The following is an 18,263-nucleotide window of genomic DNA, read 5'->3' as shown; positions in this document are numbered from 1 at the left end:
GTGTGAAGATGAAGACAAGGATGGAGGTGACCTTTCTGCAAAACAAGGACACCGCCAACCACCAGGCTCCAGGACAGGGGCCTGGGACGAGCCTCTCGCTCGGCCCTGCGGGGGGACTGCCCTTCCCACACCTGGTCTTGGCCTCTGGCCTCCAGAGGCATGACATGAGTGTCTGCCGTGGACACCCCTGTCTGTGGTGGGCCCAGGACAGTCAGTCACCGGGGATGTCGCCAGTGCCTTCCAGCTGAGGTGGAGATCCAATCCCGAAGGTGGAGAAACACACCGTCCGTGCAACCTCCTGAAGGTGGATGAGAGTTCGGAGCCTCTAGTCCCCTTCCCGCCGCTGTTCAGGTCTCCAGTCCCAGCGAGGACATCTTGCCAAGACCACAGGTGTTAAAGCCTCATCCCCACGGTCTGCCTCTGTGAGTGGAAGGAGCCCGTCTGTATCACAGACGCCCAGATCGGTGACAGGACACAGAATAAAGAGGACCTGGCTGAGAAGCAGTTCCTGAGACCCCCCAACTCCAGTCCCTAAGGAAAGGCTGGCCCCAAGCAGCCCTCCATGAGCGCCAGAGGACCAGCACCCATGTCTTAACCCCTACGGTGCCCACTTGGGAGTTTTAACCAAAGGGGGCCCGTGGAGCTTGCCACATGCAGTGTCACCTTGGGAAAGTGCATGAAGGTATCAGGTGGAGCCCGGGAAGCAGGGTGTGCACGCACCTTCAGAAAGTAGCAAGATGGTCCTTTTATGCTTTTCCAAAAGGTGGCCTCCACGTGACAGAGTCAGTGACTCCCACTATGGCCCATACATGACAGTACGGCCGGCAAGTGAGCAGACTGCTATCCATGCGCCTGTTCTCCTTTGGAGGATGGCAGCCATGTGAATGAGTGATGGCGAGCTCGGTGCTCCTGCAGGTTTAGGTGGTGCCGCCCATGCGGGCCTGCTTCAGGCACGGGCTTGACTGCCTGGGGGACTCGAGAACTGAGTGTCCATGTCACAGGCCCACAGAGACTGCCAGGAAGGAAATCCATGGTGACCACAGCGGGTGGCCCTGCCCGGGGATGGGTGATCAGTGTTAGACCTCAGTGGGTCCACAGTGCTCCCCAGAAATCCGCAGCTGTTAACTCCGCAAGTGCGAAGGCAGAAGTGAGTTCTAACCCCTCAAAGCTGCACCTTCTGCAGTTTGGGAGGGCTGCCGGCTGCCCCGGGGTGAGCAGGAGTGACACGGTGGAAAAGGGCCAACTTGGACCATGTTTCAGCCTGCTGATGTCCTTGAACGAGTGTCAGGGTCTGCGTTTTGCAGAAGAGAGGTGCCCAGGGTCCAGGCCCAGGGAGAACGTCATGACAGTCATTGGTCACTTTCCCTGGCCTGTCATGGGAGTGGGGAATGGCCCAGGGCTGGGCCGGTAGAGTGCAGAGGCTGCTGGTCTGTCCCGGGGGCCAGGAGTGCAACATCTGAGTCGAGACTGGAGACAGGAGAAGCAGGCAGAGATGGGAGCACCTTCGGGCTAGGGGAGCACCCTTAGGCAGGGCCCAGGCCAGGTGGCCCCTGGAGAGGCATTTGTGTCTATTCTAAGATGTGTCAGGGTTCCAGGTGGGCTGAGAGCAAGGGTGGGAGTGTCAGGCGAGGGTATGCTCCTCGGTTTTTGTCTCCTCACAACAAAGATTTGTAGTGATGGACATTAAAGCCCCCCTCGACGTGTCACAGCTCTCGGGTCTTGGACAGACCGTGTTATTGCTCTCAGGTCTCGAACGGACCGTGTTATAGCTCTTAGATAAATCAGTGTTACAGCTCAGCGTTACAGCTCTATTTTATTTAGATAATAGCAGGAAAATCCATCTTCGAGGCGTGAGGGCATGTCGACCCAAAGACGCAAAGAGAAGAGCGCCCCAGCATGTGGGAAAGAGAGAACTAGCCTTGGCTCCTCTTTTTATACGTTTTTCTCTCCCTGGGCCTGTCCTATGTAAATTGGGCCAGCCAGGAGTGCTGTTTGTTTTACCTGAGGTTCTCACTCCAGATCCTTGGACCTTCCTTTGTTCTACTTTCGAGGGCTTTTCCCTTCCAGGCCTTTTAGCCACTGCCATTCTGGACTCCTTTTCCCTATTCTGAATAGCTAAGAGGAGGGTGAGGCTTTTTCTGCAGCATCCCTGGCTTGGCCAGCACCATGCCCAGCCTGCTTCCTGCTGTGTCTCTGCTGAGAGAGATGCAAGGAGTGGGCGCTGCTCAGGGCTGGCTTACTAAGTGGGATGAAGGCCCCCAGGGGCTGGCCTCACTGCCTCTTCCGCCCCATAGGGGCCATCACGTCTCACCATTGTGTTCTGGCCAGGCCACTGTCCGTTCCCTGCTCCAGGAGGTCCCACCACCCAATACCCACCACCTAGATCCTAGCACCTCCCCCTTCTCAGCTTCTCTTTTTCCTGAAAATAAAAAAGCCTCAGAGGGCAGAAGCCATCCCCACCCAGCCAAGTCCACTGTGCATCCTTGTTCCCATAAGGCGACACCCGTCACTTCTGCAGGACACACCCCTGCCTCCTTCATTGCCTCTCCTGCAGCTGCGCAGGCACCAAGATGCGAGCACAAACAGAAAGAGACCCTCCCTCACCACCCACAAAATGCTCACCTTCATCCTGACCGAAGCCTTCCAGAACCATCCATGCTGACGAAACTGACTGTTTTTCTCACTAATTGGCACCAATGAGAGCGATCCCAGCCAGTCCCACCGCTTGCAACTCCAGGAAAAAGCCATACATTTTGGCTTAACTTGCTCATTTCATTTATTTATCTTCTCTTACTGTAATTGTACTTCTTTCTGTAAACTAAAGAGTAATTTCATTTACGTTGTTGCCGGCAAAACATAATTGTCCTAATTCCCTAGAGCAGGACCCCAAGCAGGGCGCTCGGAGGAGAAGCCTGGAGTTTGGGTTGTCACAGCGGGTGGGGGGTGCTCCTGGCATCGCGTGGACCCAAGCACCCTACAAGTGCACAGGATGCCCCCCCAGAGCACGCCCTGCTTCCACACATTGGCAGTGCAGAGAGCCTGGTTTAGAGCCAGGCGGGATCAGGGGGAAATTCTCAGGCCCTAGGAGACACACTGTCTTGTGTCTTCGTTTTGCAGGGGACACAAGGCTTCAGAGGGCGAGGGGTGTGCTTTGAGTGTCTGTTAAGAGAAATGAGGTTCTCAAACTACTTGAGAACACGAAGCTTCCCTGAGGATGATGGTGATGGAAACAAGTTGCCTGAAGAACCAGGGCTCCACAGTTCCCCAGGGATGCTCCCACCCCTACAATCCCTGACCCATCTGCTTAGGAAACAGCGGCAGTGCTGTCAGAACCACACAGCACGGTGACATCCGCGGCCTCTGGGTCAGGGCTTCCCCTTGTGAGTGAGGAGAAAGGAGGGGCCACAGGACACGGCCTGAGTTCAGACCCCAGCCGCCGTCACAGCTGTATGAACCTGGCCAGTCCCTGGACCTCTGCTCGGGTATGAGTGACGACCGTGTCAGCTCGTCCCGTCCTGGGTTGTTCTGGGTACAAGTGAACGAGCCTGGGGGGTGGGGAGTCCGTCCCATCCCCCACTCCACCCCACCCCCGCATCCCCGCACCCCAGGCAGAGAGTACAGAAGTGTTAGCTTCAGACTTTCCTTCCAAATATGGATACACAAGGAAATAATCATGCTGTTTCGTGCAGGAGACTTTTCTTTGCGTGACTTTTATGGGAATTCTCAAAACAGTCTCCCCTTCTTAGAAGAGATCAGAAGTAAGAAATACCATAGCTGCTTTGGGGGGCAATGATAGGGCATTGGTCTTCCCCACTGTGTTGTGGATGTAAAAAAAATTCTACTAAGTGCTTTTCAGAACCAAACTCATGCAAATATTTGTTTAGAATGGCTCCCATGCTCTATTTGTTAAAGAAGGGAGCTATCTTTCTGTTGTTTTATTTTGTGTTTGTTAAATACCATTTTATTCTGTCGGTCCTTAGCTGCCATGGAAACCAGCCAGAAGGCTGCAGACAGAACCCTAGTTAAATATTTTAAATATACATGCTTGCAGGCAAACAAAATGTACCATTTTTCAAATGTATATTGAAAGGGAAGTCGGAGGTAGAGGAATGAACTATCTTATAGATTTTGGTGCCTCTCTTTTTTTCTCACGAAATCTAATTATCCTCAGTGAAAATCAGTACTAGACCTGACATTTGGGGGAGTTGGGATGGGTAGGACGCTATTTCCTTATTTGAAACATGTTTAACCCAAAGCTGCAAGGAAGCAATGAAAACAGGAAGGCTGGTGAATCAGAAACCAAGGAGAGAGCCGTAAATAACACTGATGCTTGAGGGTGGATCTCATGCACCTGTGTTCCATCACACATATGTGAGTCCACACGCAGACACAGTGGGTCACCCCCTCATGTCTCATTCTGAGCACAGACCCACAAATTCTGTAACCTGGGGGCACCAAGCCCTACATCAGTCATGTTTCTGCTGGGATGGGCCACCCCCTTCCCCAACATCGGGGCCACCGAGACGGTCCGATGAGACTGCAAGTGATCTTGGTCACTCCGTACGTAAGAAGGTGCTGGAGCAGGCAGGGCTTGGACGCTGGGCTCTGGTTAAAGGAAAGGGGTGGATGCCCAGAGATGGTAGTACAGTGAGACTCACAGGCACAGGTTGACCTCTGTGATGAAAGAGAAGCTGCTACTGCTACTGCTAAGTCGCTTCAGTCATGTCCGACTCTGCGCGACGCCATAGACGGCAGCCCACCAGGCTCCCCCATCCCTGGGATTCTCCAGGCAAGAACACTGGAGCAGGTTGCCATTCCCTTCTCCAATGCATGAAAGTGAAAAGTGAAAGTGAAGTCACTCAGTCGTGTCTGACTCTTAGCGACCCCATGGGTGGCAGCCTACCAGGCTCCTCCGTCCATGGGATTTTCCAGGCAAGAGTACTAGAGTGGGGTGCCATTGCCTTCTCTAAAAGAGAAGCAGCCCCAGCCTAATCAGGACTCCCAGGACCTTCCACCTGAAGACTTCCTCTCCCTGCATTTCCCAGAAAATTTAGTGCAGGTCCCAGTCCCAGACCTCTGACCCTCAGCTGTGCGTCCACCACCCAGAGAGGTGCTGGCACGTGGCTCCCAGGCACATGACCAGCCTAGAAACCAGAGAGCAGGGAAGACCAGCAAGTTAAAGAACAAGATTCCCTGTTGCTTGCATCATCCCTTCCTTATCTGCTTATGTAAATTGCAGCCACAGGCTTCAGCCTCACAGAAGCCTGGTCTTTCAGCATTAAGTGTTCAAGGTTGCACTGCCCAACAATGTGTGGGGCACCTTCCCCAGGAGGAGCTGCCCAGGTTGGTGAGAGCCCACTGTCACCTCTAGGGGGGAGGGAGCCCAGCCGGGAGCCTACCCTGCGCCCCTTGATTAAGACGCATCCTCGTGGACATCAGGGTTACCTCATCTGACGGACAGGTCCCACAGGGAGCTAGCTTGAACATTTTCTGATAAATTTAGCTTTTATTGAATCTGGTGGACTTGTGCTTATGCTATTCTCTCAAAAGTGGGGGGAGAGCTTCGCTAACAGCCCAGTGGTAAAGAATCCACCTGCCAATGCAGAAGACACAGGTTTGATCTCTGGTCCAGAAAGATCCCTCATGCCATGGAGCAACTAAGCTCTTGTGCCATAACTACTGAGCCTGTGCTCTAGAGCCAGGGAGCCACAACCACTGAGCCCCTGTACCCCAACTCCTGAAGCTGGCATGCACCCTAGAGCCCGTACTCCCCAAGAAGAGAAGACACTGCAATGGGAAGCTCGTGCACTGCAACTGGAGAGTACCCCCCACCCACTTGCCACATCTAGAGAAAAGCCTGCATAGCAACAAAAACCCAGCACAGCCAAAAACAAATAAATAATTTTTTAGTGGGGGAAATTTAAGGCACTGAAGCAGAGCAGCCCAGGACCCAACAGCTTCATGCAATGGCTGTGGGGGCATCAGACTTCATCTGTGACCCCATCTTTGAAGGGCAGGGTGACTAGGTGCTCTTAAGAAACACACTGTGGTCTGGGAGTTTATAAGCCACTTCCAGATCCACGTCGTCCCATGAGGGCAGAGGCCTCTGGGGAGCCGTCTTCTCTGGAGGACTGGAGCTCACTGCAGTTTGCTGAGGGGCCGGGCACCCACGTGTGATGACCTGGGATTGGGTCCCGGGCCCTGCTCCCTGTCCACCTGCTCCAGGCCACAGCCAAGGGCCCCAGGACCCAGACTGGCTGATGGTGGGACCCTCACCTGCACTCTCATCACCAGAAGAGATGAACATTCTCCACTTACCCACAGCTAACCAGCTGACACCCTCCTCAATCCAGAATGGCTAAGAAGGAGTTTCTACATTGGAGACAGAGTCTGGGTTGTTTGTATTCCCTGCTCACTTCTGAGTGTTCTATGAGTCAGCTATTTACTTACACTTGGCTCTTCATAATTCTGTGTTCCTACCAATGAGTGGTTGGAAAACAGGAAAATATAACCAATTATAAGTTTTTGCATGTAGATCGGAGGAGGAGCGTATAACTATCGTCCTCCCATGACACTTTTCTCTCTCATTTTTTTTTCCTTTTTGAAAAAAAAGGAAGAAAAAAAGAAGCGATAATTTAAAACCTGCCCCAGGATAGTTTTGCATTATTCATCTTTCGCTTGTGAACGTTGATGGGAGGGAAATGACCCAGCTTCTTCCTGATGTCGGCGAGTCCCTGAAGACCTCACCAGGGAGTCACTCTCAATTACGCTCATAATCAGACTCAGAGGACAACCTTGTTGAACGGAGAGCGGGGCCAGGCAGGTGCAGAGCTGCGGGAACTTAAGAAAATGAGATGGTATGCCCTGTGAGGAGCTGGGGAGAAAGCTACCTCAGGGAGATGGGCACAGGGGTCACTGCTGGGCTCCAGGTTTGGGCTCAGGGTGGGGAGAGGGTAGAAAGTGATGACTTTGCGGGGGGCATTGTGTAGCTTGTCTGTGGACTTGGGGCCGTGGCCTTCCCTTGAGAAAGGAGGACAGTCGTTGTCCTCCTGCATCCCTTTCTTTCCTGAGTTCACTGAAGTGTGTTCCTGAGTGTGAGGGTGTGTCCCTTTTTTCCTGGAGAGAGGATTCTACACCTGCGATTGGTCCAGAAACCCTGCCAAGAGAGAAGCACTGAGCCCAGAGACGAGGTACCTAGAAGGATCTTAGACCCTGTCCTGGGCACCCCAGACCCCCAAGAGCCACAGGCAGAGTGGGGCGCATACCCCTCCAGGGGGACCAGCCCAAGCAGCCACACAAGCACCAGATGTTTTCTTTACAGAGTGCATGTTCATTGAGGATGTGACCCTGTAGTTCACCTGTATCGCTTAGGAGTGAGACCACCTAACCTCCCCGATTGTTACCTGAGGCAGACACTCCCCACCTCTGGCCCACAGCCCAGTTGCCCCCAGAGCTTGTCTGGCCCCTGGAGAGGGAAACAGAGGCCAGGGGAAATAAAAGACTCACTCAGGGCCCAGGCCTGGAGCAAGGACACCCCCCGCCCCCGCCACCCCTGGGGAAACTCTTCTGGGCAGCTCACCATTTCAGAGCCTCCTCAGCAGAAGAATTCAGTGCTGAACCCAATCGATTAAGACTCAGTGGGAGAGGCCATCTCAAAGGAGAGACGCTTTGTAAATAAGAGCCGATTAAGGAACAGGCAGACTCAAGGCTTCACAAACAAGCGTCCAGTCTCTGCGTCATCTATGCCTGTTAGCCATGGTCCCCACCCTCATCTGCCCTCTTGGGGAAAGGCCATACCTGTGGGCAGGACAGCCCTGTGTCCCATAGAAGCCCACCTGCCACCCCATCTTATGGTCTGGGCTCCAAGGGGTCCCCAGAGCCATCAGACTCCACCCAGACTCACAGGACAGACATGCAGGGGGTGATGTACAGAATTCAGGGGAACCGTGTCAGGATTCAAATGCCACCCCCCGCTGCACACCATCCCCACAGCCGCCCACTCTGCAGGCGGGTGGGCTGGGTCGAGGGTCCGACCAGACCACCAGGTGATTTCCTCAGTGCTCGCCATTCTGCAGACCTGCAGCTACGAGTGTGGCCGAATCCAAGGCCAGCCCGGCAGTCAGGAACCACCCCCTACCGGTTACAGGCCTCTGACTTGAGCTGAAGTGTCTGTAAGGCAACAGTGACGTGGGCTTGGTCATCGAGTCAGGGCCAGGCTGTTGGTTCTGAGAAAGTTGTGACACCTTATATACAGAGAGAGAGACATACAAGAGCACACACATATGTACACATGTACACATACACGTACGTGTCTGTGCCCATACATGCATGTACCTATATAGGCCTGGACAAGAGCACGCACATGTGTGGCTTTTAGTAACGAGCACAGAGGCTATATCCGTGTCTCACCTGACATCCACCATCGTGGCTCCAGAAGCACTGGTGACCTTGGCGCATGGGGAAATGCCGGCTGTCGGCGGCTCAGAGATGCTCTCCACAGCGGCCAAGCGTTATTTCCCATCTGTGTGACTGTGCGTCAGGGTTTGCGAGCCGAGTGGCCTGAGGTCATCACGGGTCCAGAAGCGCGCACTCGCCCGCTAGCAATGGTTCGTCCATGTCAGCATCAGCATCCCTCCCCCAGAGGAACGGGGTGTCTTCCCGTCCCGGCGAAGCTAGCGCAGGTCTGGCATCGATCTTCTCCAGATTTTGTTATTACATTTGTCTCACAGCTTTAAAATAGTAGCAAATATGTGCAATTTATTTAAACAACACTAGGGAAATTAACGCCATGGAGGCACAGCCTCAGCAGAGGAGGATGAGGCAGGTTTTTTAAAGGAGAACAGAACAGCTCGATGAAAACCTTTCAAATCCTGAGTCTGTGATTCAGAGGCTCAGCTGAGCCTCTGCAGGTGGCCAGGTAGACCTGCATTCTCTGCACCGCACACAGGGAGACGTGGGGGGAGCCCAGATATCCAGTCCCCACCTCCCAGAGGTTGTACCTGTGGCTGGTACCCCTGCCCCAGCCCACCAACCCCCACCATCATGCGAGGTGCGTTTGGCTGATTCCATCTGCTACCCTCACACAGACAAGCTCAGAACAAACACTGTCTCACTCCCGTCTTCTGAAGCAGTTGCTAGGACAGGTGACCCTCATTTCCCGAGGAGCAAGGTCTTGCGTCTGTGGAGGGTGATAGCCCACTGGTCCCCTGGAGGGCTCCGTAAACACACACCACAGGCATCACCCCAGAGGGCGTGAGTCCAGGCAGGGATCTCACACTTTGTGTTTCTAACCTGCAAGCTGACCTGCGGGGAACTCAGATGAACCAATGTCTTTGGGCCTCTTAGTTGGGATAGTCCCTGTCTAACCAGCATGCTGACGTGAGGACTCCTAGAGGGGATGTGACCTGATGAAGAAACCCCGGAAGTGAGGGTAGCATGCAGCCAGATGCTCCAACCTTGAGGTCTGACCCCAGCACTCAGATCCTACCTTCAGAAGTGACTTGGCCTCCCTGGGTCCCCTGGTAGAGAAGGGATAACCTTCCTGAGGCCTTGAAGGGAGGAAGGATGCAGGCAGAGACGGTGGAGAACGTTCAGTGACCACAGAGTGACTCTGGCACATGGAGAGCAGTCATCTGCATCTTGGCTGCCAGGGATTTCCCTAGTGGCTCAGATGATAAAGAACCTGCCTGCAATGCAGAAGACCTGGGTTTAATCCCTGGTTCGGGAAGATTCCCTTGAGGAGGGCATAACAACCCACTCCAATATTATTGCCTGGAAAATCCTATGGACAGAGAAGCCTGGTGGACTACAGTCCGGGGTCAAAAAGAGTCGGACATAATTAAGCCACTAACACTTTCACCTTCTGGCTGCCAGGGAATTGGGGACACGCAGCTAGGACCTCCCTGAATGCTGTTCTGTGATGCTCATCAAGGAGCCTAGAGAAGACCATCCCCATCATCACGAGAGACGCAGGGTTGGTCACAAGGCTGGGAGGATGTTAGGTCTCCATAGAAATCAAGGCCTCTGGGGATACACACACTTCACACAGATCTTTCTGGTGAAGGTGGGATGCAACCTAGGGAAGCTTTTGGTTTTTAACTGCCTTAAATGCAGTTTAAATGCATTTAAATGCAGGAATTCAACACGGAAGACAGCTGGGCTTCTGGTGGGGAAAGTCCCAGAGGGGGGGTCTCGGTGGAGTATCGTTAGCCTAGATAGGTTTCTCCACTGATGTAGCATTAGGTTTTGCCTACAAAGGTCTGTACAGTCAAAGCTATGGTTTTCCAGTAGTTGTGTGCGGATGTAAGAGCTGGACAATAAAAAAAGGCTGAACACTGAAGAATTAATGCCTTTGAACTGTGGTGCTGGAGAAGACTCTTCAGAGTCCCTTGGACAGCAAGGAGATCAAATCAGTCAATCCTGAAGGAAATCAACCCTGAATACTCATTGGAAGGAATGATGCTGAAGCTTAAGTATGAATCCTTTGGCCACCTGATGGGAAGAGCCAACTCATTGAAAAAGATCCTGATGCTGGGAAAGATTGAGGGCAAGGAGGAGAAGGGGATGACAGAGGATGAGGTAGTTAGATGGCATCACCGACTCAATGGACATGAGTTTAAGCAAACTGCAGGAGATAGTGAAGGACAAGGAAGTCTAGTGTGCTGCAGTCCACAGGGTCGCAAAGAGTCGGACACGACTGAGTGACTAAACAACAACAAAAAATCAACATTAGGTTTGGGCATTCAGGAAGGATACAAGTTGTTTGTTTGTTTTTTTAATCAGCTAGTTTTGTCTGCCTGTGTCTAACATTTCTATGCAACTTTTTTTGCAAAAGGGAGTGAGGGAGGCTCTCTGTCCACAGTGGCCAATACCAAGACCAGCGGGTTCTCACTGGGTCCAGAGCTCAGTTGAGGGTGGAGACCCCGCCGTGACTGGAGAAGGGCCATGTAGGGCCAGGTGCCTCCAACCAGGCTTGGGCTATCCTGGTCTAAGGTCTGTCTCCGTACCATGAGTTTCCGTGTGCTCCTGGCTCTGAGGCTTGGAATAAAATGAACTGTGGAAACGGTGCAGAGGCAGCCACATGGGGGGCCTTGAAAATAAACCTGGAGGCCACACAGGGGTAGGTGTCACATGTACACAGGAGTTCTGTGGGTTCTTTTAATTATAGAATTTCATGTACATTATAACATCCTAAAGTATAGAAACGTAAAAGAAATCAAGTAAAATAAAACTCACTGGTGACTAGAGAAGGCCAGAGTTCTCATTTCTGTGTGTTTCCTTCCAGCCTTTTCTCTACCCTTTAAAAAAATCATGGGACTCATATCACCCGTAACTTTGACACCATTTCTTCATTTGCTATTATTGTATGAAATTTTCTTCGTGTATTCAAAAAGTAACTTCTAATGACATGCAATATCCCAAAATATGAATGTAGTGCAATGAATTTAACTACTATTTACTACTATCAGAATTCCGGAATTTTTTCCTGATATTTTTACTATTTTATATTTGCACACTATTATCATAAAGACAACTACAATGAACATCTTTATTTGTAGGGTTTTGTCCACACAGTTTCACTGAGACAGGTTTCAGTTCTGGAGTTATAGGTCAAGAACGAGGACTTTTTCTGAGGCCCTTGACAGTCACTGGCTAAATGCTGGTCCCAGCAGTGGGGAGGTCCATGACTTCAGAGCAGCCAACATCCAGTCCCACTGGTTCCCATCAGGCATGGGCTCTTATCAGTCTAATTTCCATAGCAACTCTCTGAATTCAGTACTGTTATACCATCCCTACTTTATAAAAGAAGCAGCTGAAGCTTAGAGAGATTTAGGTCCTTGCCCCATGTCCACAAATCTTTGGACGAGGGTCTGTGTGATGCCAAATCCCACACCCTCAACCACCACCCCCTGCTGACTCATAGCATACACTGCAGTACCAAGGACTCACTTTGTTTACTCCTGTCACTTTGATGGGTGAGGAAGATACACTGCTTTAGTTTGGTTTTATAACTGGAAGATGTGAACATTTTTCATGAGTTTATCAATCCTTTGTATTTATTTTGCTGTAATTATCTATTCATGGTCTTTTTCCTGTTATAATAAAGTTCCATTTTTTATTGATTTGTAAGAACTCTTTATATAGAAAGGTTATTAACTCTGGTCATATTTGTTGTAAATTCATCCAAAAATATGGAGAAGGCAATGGCACCCCACTCCAGTACTCTTGCCTGGAAAATCCCATGGATGGAGGAGCCTGGTAGGCTGCAGTCCATGGGGTTGCAAAGAGTCGGACACGACTGAAGCGACTTAGTAGCAGCAGCAGCAGCAGCATCCATAAATAAGGGTTTTAAATTAAAATGTATGAGTACTTTCCTTTGTCATTTTTTCCCATTATTTTCATCTTTAAAAGCCCTGATCTACTTGTTAAATAGTCAGCTATATTTTCTTTACCCCCACTCAATCTGTAGTCCATTTCTTTGTGCAGATGAGAAGCTTGCTAGAATTTTTCCCCCTAGCACATACCCACACACACACACGTTTCCCAACACCATCCAGTCTTCTCCTGGATCTAGATTCTGGGGGTTTTCCTGGTGGCTCAGATGGTAAAGAGTCTACCTGCAATACAGGAGACCAGAGTTCAATCCCTGGGTCAGAAAGATCCCCTGGAGAAGTAAATGCAACCCACTCCAGTATTCTTGCCTGGAGACTCCTATGGACAGAGGAGACTAGCAGCCTATAGTCCATGGGTTTGCAAAGAGTCTAACACGACTTAGTGATTCACACACACACACACAGATTCTAAGTGATGCCTTTTCCTCTGCAAAACCTAACCAGGCCTATCTGCCTCTTCTCTCCCTTTCTGCAGAAAGGAAAGAAGAACGCAGCCCTGGACCCCGTCCAGCTTCCGAATGACACGCTGCTGCCATGGCCGCAGCGCCAGAGCTCCAACGGGCTGAGGCGGCAGAAACGGGACTGGGTCATCCCACCCATCAACGTGCCGGAGAACTCACGCGGGCCCTTCCCGCAGCAGCTGGTGAGGGTGAGTGGAGAGCCTCCTGCCAAGGGGGCTACTCTCAGCTTTAGTCTAGGCTTCTCCTCCCAGGATGTCGAGAATCGAGCCTGATGGGCATGTTCCTGGAGCTTGGGACGGCTCTGCACTGGGTGTCTGAGAAGATCAAGATTTCGCCTTTTCAGGAGCTAGATCAGTATTGCACAGAACAGAAAAAAATCAGAAGGCGGCCGCATCCTCCAGGGTGGACAGGCCTGCTCACTTTGGGTCCTCTCTCTCCGGTCACTGTCAAGTGACAACTCTGGTGCATGGGAGGAGATGGGACAGGAACCTGGGTCGTGGCCCTTGACCTCTGACATCTTCCCTTGATCTGTTTGTTCACACTTCTTCCCCATTGTGACTAAGATGCTAAATGGAGAATGATGGCTTGTCTGTGCTGACAGCGACCTTGGTGAAGTCAGAGGGCCTGAGAATGAGCCTGGGGTACCAGGGGGCTGTTCTGTGTCCCTTCCCTTGTTGTTACCTGCTCCCGACAGCCACCATGAGGTTGCTTCTCCTGAAGGAGGGAAAGACTCATTTCACAAATTCATGTTTCAATAATCAAGGCCATCAACTAGCATTTTCTTCTTCCCTTTGAATGAAAATTGCAACCCAATATGAGCAATAATTTTATAAAATGGTAGTGAGAATTCCGGTAGATAATGCCCTCCGTGGAGAGGGCCTTGCCCCACTCCATTATTAAGGCATCATCTTCATTCCTTGGCCTGATTTGTCTGTTTTGTTTCCGATTCTGTTTGATGAAGAAAGGGAGGGTGGTGTTTAATATGCAGAGATGAAGCCACAAACTTCACAGGGACCCCAGGTCAGACACCCCACCACACACACATCACAGCCGCAGTGACTTGTCATGAACATCATCCTGCCTTCTCCATACATGATGCTGTGACTTAAGAAATATAGTTTGGTGTTCATCCCCATTATTCACCAGAACTCCTAAAGCCTGTGCAGTTTCCTAAAAGATAAGAGTGAAAAAGATGTCTACAGACATTCATAAGAAACCCTGTCTAGCACAGCTGAGTTTATGCACAAGGGGACTTTTGGAAAGGAGGGGACCCTCGTCATCAGGGGGACCAACCCTGAGATTGGAGGGCTGGGACCTGTACTCCTGCCACCCCCACCTCCAGGATGGAAAGGGGGCTGGAGGTTGAACCAATGGCCATGATTTAATCAATCATGCTGATGTGATGAAGCCTCCATAAAAACCAAAAAGGACGGGGTTCAGAGAGCCTCGGGGGGTGAGCACATGCAGATCTGGGGTGCCCCTTTCCCACCTTACCCCACACCCCTCTTTCATCTGATTGTCCCCAAGTCACAGCCTTTACAATAAACTGACAAGCTAGTGAGTGCACATTTCTGAATTCTGTGAGCTGCTCTAGCATGTTAATCCAACCTGAACCCAAAGAGGAATTGTTGGAATCTCAGATTTACAGCCACCCAGTCAGAAGCACTGCTGGAATATTCTGCTGCCCTGGTTCCCAGTCTCCCAGATTAATGATATTATCACCTGACACGCGGAAATTCCCTCCTCTGTCTCAGGCTGCACACAGGCCGGTGAAAGGGGAGGAGACTTCCATGGGCAGAGCCTTATCCTGTGAGGGTCCCCAGGATCTGCTGGGTCCGTTAGTCCTGCCGTGTCTGTCTTCTGCTGGATGATGGAGGAAAAGACACAGGTGTGCTTTCCTCCTGACCCCCTCCAGGATCTCAGAGACAGAGAAGTTGTGGCTGGTGATGGCAGGGGGAGGGCCGGCGTCCCCCCACTGGCAGGGGCTCACCACCCCACCGGCCCGTGGGCATGTTGATGGGGACATGTCTTCTCACAAGCCACAGTGATGTCTGCATGCTCCAATGGGGAAAATGCACCCCCTCCCAAGTTAACACAAAGCTTGCACATCGGGCAGGCAAGCAGCAGTAGGCAGAGGTTCTCAGGTCCTTGTACACACAAGCTCCTGATGACTGGCCTTGCTGGCGACCAGGCGAGGTGTCCAGTGTCAAGTGGGCAGAGCCGCACACTCCACATGCCGGAAACCAGCGGACACAGTTCAGACTCACTGGGGGGCAAGCTCTCGTGTTTTCTAGTCAGAAGCGTCGCTGTGGTTTGGAGAGAGTGTGTCCTCTGCTCCTCAGACGTCCAATGTGTCTGCAGCCCTTGGAGGGAGGCTACCTCCAAGTCGATGTCTGCTCTGATGCAGATTGCAGAAAGAGAGGGTGGCTTAGGGTGGGCTGATGCTATGACGAGCTTTCCCACAATTTCAGAAACGTAACTCAGTATGTGCTTATTTCTTGCTCCTGAAACAGTCACTTGGGGGTGGTCACTCAGGCCTCCAGAGTGAAGTGCACAGGATGGCTGGGCCTGGACGTGGCAAACAGCAATTGGGCCAGAATCCCACTGGCCAAATTGCAGGGGAACCGGGGTACACAGCCCAGCTCTGCCCCAGGAGGAGGGCTATGTGTGGGGAACCACTGGGCTCTGACCCAGCAGGTTTCCTGGAGATGAGAATGGTGCATGTCCTTTCCTCTCTAAGGGTCCCTCTGCTCTGAGGAGAGGGTGGCGGAGGTCAGCGATCTGACCTGACTTACTGCCCTTCTCTGAGCTGGTCTGTCTTTACCCTGCTGTCCTGCTGTCCTGCTGTATGTCCTCCATACTTAGTATGCTCCGACATCATGCTCATTATTTATTCATCTAAGGACAGGCCTCCTGAAGGCCAGGCCTGCCTGCATCTCTAGTGCTGTGAACAGTAGGCACTGCCTGTGTTGAATGAATGCATGAGTGAGCGATTGAAGCCACCCCAGTGGTGAACACTGTCCTGGGAGCCCATGGTAGCCAAGACACAGGGCATCTGGGGGATCTTGGCACTGTTGTCCTGGCTCCTCTGGGGTCAGACTACTTCCACCGGAATCAGGCATCCAAGTTGAGCTGATCCTTTTGGGGAGATGAATCTTCAGCAGACGGAAAATAGAGTCTCCATTATGTTTTCTGTACAGTATTTATGTTTTCCCAATGGATTCCAAAAGGCTTCCCTGGTGGCTCAGATGGTAAAGAATCCACCTGCAGTGCAGGAGACCCAGGTTCAGTCCCTGGATCGGGAAGATCCCCTCAAGAAGGAAATGGCTATCCACTCCAGTATTCTTGCCTACGAAATCCCATGGACAGAGGGGTCTGGCAGGCTACAGTCCATGGGGTCTCAAAGAGTCAGGCACGACTGAGTGACTAACACACACACAATGGATTCCAAGTCATTACACAAGAACGCAGCCCAGAAACTCATGCATACAAATGCACACGCACAGGTGTGCACACACCCGTTCCCACTCCACACGCAGACCCACACTCTCACGTGCTCACTGTCTGCCTCCTCCTGCCCTCTCTCCCTCTCTCCTCCCCCCTTTCCTCCTTAAACTCTTAAGTAGCATGGACAAGGGTTTGGGGTGCTTTTCTGACCCATTTCTGTCTACAGGAAGTCCATGAGTTTCCTGTCAGTTTTTTTGGGGTGGGAGGGGTGCTCCTGAAAGAAGCCCCCAATCACAGTGAATGTGAATACAGCTTGATGGGAGCGGGAAGCCGGGTGCGGAGCATGGAGGTGCAGCTGGGATCAGCTGCAATTCTGTGCTCATTAAGGCATTTCATTCTGATAAAATATGTTAAATGAAAAAGTGGGAGGGAGAGGAGCAGGCAGAATGTTCTTCCCAAAAAACCTCCGTTAATTACAGGCTTTTTCCTTGGAAAGGATATCATGTTTCTTCACAAGCCTTCCTTCTGCTGTGCGGGGAGAAGAGATAATAGGTAGGCAGAGGGGAGTCCTGGGCCAGGCAAGGGTCGCTGTGGCTGGCGGGGCTGCCGGGAGCTATGATGGCCATGGTGAGGTGTGGAACCACTTGGGGGCTCTGCCCACCCAAATTAAATCACAAGCTAAATTAAGTGGTGAGTGAGGAGACACAGCCACTTCATGGAGATCCCATTCGGAAGATCCAGGCTGTGCTTCCTCTCAGAAGGAAGGAGGAAGCAGTTCACAGCCATTAAGCCAACCCCCTAGGAAGCTGCACAGAGGCTCTTCGTTATCCAGGATCATGGAAAAATGGCAGGAGGGGACCCCCAGCAAAGGGTAACAGGCATCCCTCCTGCTCCTGAATTCCAGCTCTGTCTGGGCTCCGGATGGAACAGTTTGGGGCCACCTGTGGGTGCCAGGCACCGTGCAGGCTGGAGAGTCAGAAGGGAGAAAACACACAGCCCTTTTGTGGCCTCAAAAAGCAGCAAGCATCAATTTCCCACTTGTCATCCAGAGTTTGGTCCCTTTACTACCTCAGTTAAGACACCTTCACATGTAGATTAGAGGAGGGTTTTGAAAAGACACTCGCTTTTCTAGTGTGTATGTTAGGTTTGACTTCTGGCAAGATTCAGAATGAGGGTAAAAATCAAACTTTTAGAAAGAGGACACATTTCTCAGCTGAGTCTAATAAAAATTCAGAACTGGTTAACTTGAGAGGTTGTCCAGGGCAACCGTAGGGTCGGCTCAAGATGACGAGGAGGCAGGCAATGCTCCTGGGAGACAAGTCCTTTAATTTTGGAAGTTGGCATTTTAATAGACAATGAGTCATCCAAACCCATCCTCAGAGCCCTTGCCCAAGAGCCGGCCTGGAGAGGGAGCTCTGAACAGAAGATTCCAGAAGGAAATCCTTACATAATTGCTCTGTGTGGAAGATGGCCACACGGAGAAGATGAGCCGGAGACTCCCCTAGAGTAGGGAGAGCAGGAACTGGGCTTCAGGTGGCTTGGGAAGGGTCATAAAAAGCAGCCCCTCAACATCTGATAACCCAAATGAACTTCAACTAACTGAAGTCAAAGGCTTTCTTCACATGTTCTTGAGAGTTTAGTTCCCATTTTGTGCATGTGGACCACACAGCCTCAGGTCCATCCACAAATGTTTACAGACCTTTGTGTAAAGAGAGGATGACCTGGGGTTGGGGAACAAGGGCTCAGGAGCCAATTGTGGGAAGAAAAGTGCCCTGAGCAGGGTTCTGCCCAATGAGATGTGTGACAGGAAAATGGAAGATAACCCCAGATCTGCCCACAGTAGACTCTCTATAAATGTTCATCAGATGTATGAATACATGAGGTATCCTACACATGTGTGAATTCTGTGTTATCCTACAAAACATTTGCTGGGTGGCCTAGCAATGTAATTGTCACTGAGCCT

General features: G+C 51.5%; 1 protein-coding gene across 3 annotated transcripts in view; it reads left to right on the top strand.

Annotated features, from left to right (window-relative positions):
- CDH4 (cadherin 4) overlaps positions 1-18,263 on the top strand; it is a 475,802-nt gene that overhangs the window by 355,610 nt on the left and 101,929 nt on the right. For 2 of the 3 annotated variants that reach the window (XM_020901128.2, XM_070472447.1), the window contains one exon: positions 12,868-13,041. In XM_020901128.2, coding sequence (XP_020756787.2) covers positions 12,868-13,041 — 174 coding nt within the window. The remainder of the gene's footprint in view (positions 1-12,867; positions 13,042-18,263) is intronic. The other variant, XM_070472446.1, reaches the window with a different exon arrangement.

The sequence above is a fragment of the Odocoileus virginianus genome, chromosome 9, assembly GCF_023699985.2.
Source record: "Odocoileus virginianus isolate 20LAN1187 ecotype Illinois chromosome 9, Ovbor_1.2, whole genome shotgun sequence".
Taxonomy (NCBI): domain Eukaryota; kingdom Metazoa; phylum Chordata; class Mammalia; order Artiodactyla; family Cervidae; genus Odocoileus; species Odocoileus virginianus.
Note: the sequence above shows the minus strand (reverse complement) of the source record. Positions and strands in the feature narration are given on the sequence as shown.